At 49.7% G+C, this 5,317-nt stretch overlaps 1 protein-coding gene across 1 annotated transcript; it reads right to left on the reverse strand.

The window, feature by feature from the left end:
* On the reverse strand, positions 1-2,332 carry ATP5IF1 (ATP synthase inhibitory factor subunit 1). Its single transcript, XM_061391169.1, has 3 exons — positions 2,159-2,332; positions 1,966-2,057; positions 1-272 (listed from the first exon to the last, which is right to left on the reverse strand). The coding sequence occupies exons 1-3, from the start codon at positions 2,243-2,245 to the stop codon at positions 122-124; spliced, it is 330 nt and encodes a 109-aa protein (XP_061247153.1). The 5' UTR covers positions 2,246-2,332; the 3' UTR covers positions 1-121.
* Positions 2,333-5,317: the final 2,985 nt, after the last annotated feature.

A 5,317-nucleotide genomic window follows, 5' to 3' on the forward strand; every position in this document is an offset into this window, starting at 1 on the left:
TCACTAATGACAATTTATTATAATTTGTTGGAAGCACACAGGTTGATTTTGGTTAAACCAGAATTATGTCTACATAGAAGTGGGCGATAATAGGTAGCCATTCTGTGGAGAACTTGTGCACTTAGTCGTCATCCTCACTCTGTTTTAGTTTCTTGATCGACTGCTTATGCCGCTCAATTTCTTTCTGCAGGCGCTCAATCTCCTTTGCATGATGAGAGATCTCATTTTCATGGTGTTTCTTCAAGGCGGCCAGCTGTTCTTTAGCACGAGCTCTACAAGGACAGAGTGGCTCTTGGTTTAATACCAGTTCTTCATCCCAAAGAAATCTCTAAGCACCTGAAATACCTAAGGCAAAGAACAGGCATCCCAACCCCACAGGAGTCTGGCTCGCCATCCTCTTCTACCCTCTTCAAGCCCCTATGAACGACAACTCCATCCTAAGATACAACATTTACAGGAGATGGCCAAAAATGATTCCATTGTCCTGGTGCTGCTGCTGCTGCTGCTGCTAAGTCGCTTCAGTCGTGTCCGACTCTGTGCGACCCCATAGACGGCAGCCCACCAGGCTCCCCCATCCTAGGATTCTTCAGGCAAGAACACTGGAGTGGGTTGCCATTTCCTTCTCCAATGCATGAATGTGAAAAGTGAAAGAGAAGTCGCTCAGTCGTGTCCGACTCTTTGCGACCCCATGGACTGCAGCCTACCAGGCCGCTCCATCTTGTCCTGGTGCTAGTGCCTGAAATTCCTCCGCTAATGAAGGAGTCCTTTCAGATTCAGTAGAAAACTCCAAAGAGGTTTAACTTAAGTCCCTACCTGAAGGACTTATTAGAGAAACAACCCAGAGAACAGAATCCCTTTCTGGGGGGGGAAAGAGCAAAAGGAAGTGGGGAGATATAAAGGTGCTGCAAAGGACAAATATATGTGTCTTACCACAGTTTATCTAGGGCTGTCTTTGCCTGAGGACTGCAAGGCCCTCTGTAAAGGCCAAAATGAAGGGGAGGAAAAATAAAAAGTGGTCTCTTGAGTCCAATTTAGGTCTCAAGAACGGATGATTCAAATGTTGGTTTAGCCACACACAGGCTTCTGTTTTCCATAAATGTAAAATGTGGGAGGCCAATTAGATGGTCTCTAAGGGCTGCACCTTGTCTCTCTGGTATGACAGGTGCCATGGTGATAATCCTTAATAGTGAGCAAGAGAGGGCAGAAGAGAAAAGATAGGCCAAGGACAGCAGAAGATAGATTAGTTCCACGCTGCTCCCCACGGTGGATACAAGTCAGTATAAGATAACTCGAGGTTGGTAAACAGGGTAGACAGGCCCAGCCCAATCCATGCTCCTAAAGGCTGGGCTGGGCTGGGCGGAGCCGGCCAAGTCTCCAAGAAAAGGGGGGATGGGTGTCCCAACCACGTGCAGCTGCCACATGCTCCTACGACCCCACTCGCTGAGGCGAGTTGCAGAGGCAGAAGCGTCTAGAAATGGCTGAGGGTCTGAAGAATCAGGGAATCCATCCTTGCGGGGCTGGCAATCTACGGCCTGGGATGAAGGCTGAGAGAGTCAGGCTCAGTGAGTCTGCCGATAGTGGAACCGTCGTATCTAGACGCTCTGGGAGGAATCTGGGGGGCGTTCTGCATGATGCGGGTAGAATTCCATGGGTGGAGACGGCAGATGACTCAGGAAGACATGAGTCGAGGTCTGCAGACCCGCAGGTGGAAATGACTTGGATATGGGGGCCGTGGGATTCAGCAGGGCACCGGAAGCCCACAGGTGGCGACAGTCGGGCCCTCAAGCCTTGAGTGTTAACAGGTTCAGGGGCCTGTTGGGTCTGCCTGGCGGGGTGAGGTGGGGTGGGGTCGGGTGTGGATGGGACGCCGCAGGACGCTAGGGAGGGATGCGTGGGGGCAACTGCCAATTGAAGAGGGACTGGAAGGCCGTGAGGGATCTAGGGCTGGGGTCCCCAGGGCCTCACCGGAAGTATCGCTCCTCTTCGGCCTGCTCTCTTTTTCCGAAGGCCCCACCGGCGTCCCGGACCGCGCCCGCACTGGACCTAACATTATCTCCCTGCGGAGAGAGAGGGGGGCATTGGTACAGACGCCGGCGGGGTGGGGGAGAGGAGGAATCCGCGCTCAGGGCTGGGGCAGCAGACCCTGCCGCTGGCGTACCGATTCCGAGCCAAAGCCTCGGCCTTGCATTGCCCAGACGCTCCAGACGGCCTGCCGGGTACGCGCCGCCAACGCCGTGGCTGCCATTGATGTCACTGAAGCACCCCTCCAGTGACCTGAAGAGCAGCTTCTCCTTAGGCGCAGCTTCTCCGCAGGCGCTAACGGCCCTGCTGGTCAGGCAGCCAATCGTTTCGCTGGAGAGGCGGGATGAAGCCAGGAGTAGCGAATCATACGAGGGAGAGGCGGGGTTCCTGTAGTTTGTGGCGAATCCTGGCAGAGGGGCGGGCCCATTCTTAGCCAACCCCTAGCAAGGGCTCCAGGGTCAAAGGCCTGGAGAAAAATAATGGAGGAGATTGGGGAAAAGCTGGAACAGAGAGGCAGTAGCCAGGGTTTCGGCTCTTGGATCTATCAGAACTAGGCGTGGCGTCCACCCCCACCTCACCATTCCTTCTCTCATGTTATTGTTAAACACCCAAAGGAAGCTTTCATTTTTCTGGACTACTAGCATCAATAAGATGGGTAATAAGGGGGCGGGGGGCGGAGTGGGCCGCTCTGTCCATGATGCTGATGGCCAGGGTGCCCTTAGTCATTTAGAGTTGTGGGGATTTTTTTTTTTTTTTTTTTGATGTATGAATGTATGGTTTTTTTGTTGTTGTTGCACTGACATTCCACTCTCAAGTCTAATAATAGTAGACTTGAGCTGAAGTAAAACTTCAGCTCAGAGAAAACTTCTCTGCCCTCCTTCGTCATTCTATCAGTAGCTCACTGTTTTGTTCTTTTTGTTTTTGCGCCTTCGAGTTTATGAAGTTGTCAAGTCATTACTGAATTAATATTTGTGAGATGCATTGATGTGTTATCAAATGGACTTGATAACAGGACTTTTGGCAGTGTGGTGCAAAGAAGTTGAAAAGAGCATAGGTAGGCATCTAGGGAAGACATTACCTTGGTCTTCCGTTAGCCATCTAACAAACGTCGTCGAGATAATAGTAGTTCATAGCCTTTGCCTATGTCATTTTCTCCCTCTGGGTCCAGTTTTTTTCTCTTTTAGTTGAGAGAGTTGGGCCAGATTAAGTGTTTTTAGTGATCACCTTTTCGCTGGAAAAATACCAGCCCTGGTTTGTATGACTTATATGGGAGGAAATGGCTGCGGGGCACATTTTCAAATGTTCATTTCACAAAACTTGAAAAAGCATGAAAGCAGAAGGCTAGAAATAATAATCACGATAAGCCCACTACTTAGTGATAATAATTGTCTGTGTCTCTAGATACTTCAGTGCCATTCCTGTTTCAGGGGGCTTCCCTGGTGTCTCAGATGGTAAAGAGTCGGATGAGACTAAGTGACTAAGCACACAGCACAGCATCTGTTTCAGAAACTCTGCTTCTGGTTCTCAGATAATACTGTTTTTTGATTATCTCCTGGGTGGGCATCCAGTGGAAGGTCTTGCTGAGTTTGTGCAAAAGATCCATAGAGGCATTAGGGTGGCTGCAATTTAAAAAAATGGAAAACAACAGGCATTGGTGAGGATGTGGATAAATTTTAACCCTCCTACATTGCTATGGGATTGTAAAATGGTTCAGCCACTTCGAAAAACAGCTTGGCAGTTGCTCCAAAGGTTAAGTATAGAATTACCATATGACTCAGCAATTTCATTTCTAGGCACATACCTCCCCCCAGTAGAAAACTGGTACTCACACCTTCATAGCAGCACCATTTTACAATAGCCAAAAGATAGAAACAACCCAAATGTCCATCAACTGATAAATGAATAAACAAATTGTGGTATACATGTATGATGGAATACTGCTGCTGCTAAGTCGCTTCAGTTGTGTCCGACTCTGTGTGACCCCATAGACGGCAGCCCACCAGGCTCTGCCATCCCTGGGATTCTCCAGGCAAGAACACTGGAGTGGGTTGCCATTTACTTCTCCATTTCGTGAAAGTGAAAGTGAAGTCGCTCAGTCGTGTCTGACTCTTAGAGACCCCATGGACTGCAGCCTACCAGGCTCCTCCATCCATGGGATTCTCTAGGCAAGAGTACTGGAGTGGCTTGCCATTGCCTTCTCCGGATGAAATACTATTCAGCCATAAAAAGTGATGAAGTAATGATGTGTGCTATATTTTGAAATAACCAGGAAAACATTATGCTAAGTGAAAGAAGCCAGACACAAAAGGTCCCATGTTGTATGACTGCATTTACGTGAAACATCCAGCATAAGTAAGTCCATAGAGACACTGGCAAGTATGGGAAGAAACTGCTTATTAGGTACTAAGTGTCCTTTTGGGGTGATGCAACTGTTTTGAAACTAGACAGAGGTGGTGATTACACAGTACTGAGAATACACTAAAGACCATTGAATTGTTCACTTTAAAATGGTTAACTGTATGGCATCTGTGCATACGTGCTAAATCACTTCAGTCTCCGACTCTTGGCGACCGTATGGGCTGTAGCCTCAATCGTGTTCTACTCTTTGCAACTGTAGCCCGCCAGGCTCCTCTGTCCATGGGATTCTCCAGGCAAGCATGCTGGAGTGGGTTGCCAGGCCTTCTTCCAGAGGATCTTCCCAACTCAGGGATCGAACCCCTGTCTCATTATGTCTCCTGCATTGCTGGTGGGTTCTTTACCACTATCGCCACCTCAGTTCAGTTCAGTCGCTCAGTTGTGTCCGACTCTTTGCAACCCCATGAATCGCAGCACGCCAGGCCTCCCTGTCCATCACCAACTCCCGGAGTTCACCCAAACTCATGTCCATCGAGTCGGTGATGCCATCCAGCCACCTGCTGCTGCTGCTGCTGCTAAGTCACTTAAGTCGTGTCCGACTCTGTGTGACCCCATAGACGGCAGCCCACCAGGCTCCCCTATCCCTGGGATTCTCCAGGCAGGAACACTGGAGTGGGTTGCCATTTCCTTCTCCAATGCATGAAAGTGAAAAGTGAAAGTGAAGTCGCTCAGTCGTGTCCGACCCTCAGCGACCCCATGGACTCCAGCCTTCCCGGCTCCTCCATCCATGGGATTTTCCAGGCAAGAGTACTGGAGTCGGGTGCCATTGCCTTCTCCTCCAGCCACCTGGGGAACCCCAATTTAAAAGTTTCTTTAAAGGTATCTGGCTGGGCTGCGACCCCTTTAAGAGACGCAAGGAAGGGGCCGGGGCTGGAGAGGC

This window comes from Bos javanicus, chromosome 2, assembly GCF_032452875.1.
Source record: "Bos javanicus breed banteng chromosome 2, ARS-OSU_banteng_1.0, whole genome shotgun sequence".
Taxonomy (NCBI): domain Eukaryota; kingdom Metazoa; phylum Chordata; class Mammalia; order Artiodactyla; family Bovidae; genus Bos; species Bos javanicus.

Bases quoted from the DNA above. Each gene is read 5' to 3' on its own strand.
- ATP5IF1 (XM_061391169.1), bottom strand. From the start codon at position 2,245: ATGGCAGCCACGGCGTTGGCGGCGCGTACCCGGCAGGCCGTCTGGAGC. The intron at 2,058-2,158 runs GTACGCCAGCGG...CTCTCTCCGCAG, and splicing joins GAGGCTTTGGCTCGGAATCG to GGAGATAATGTTAGGTCCAG. The intron at 273-1,965 runs GTGAGGCCCTGG...CTGTCCTTGTAG, and splicing joins GAAGAGGAGCGATACTTCCG to AGCTCGTGCTAAAGAACAGC.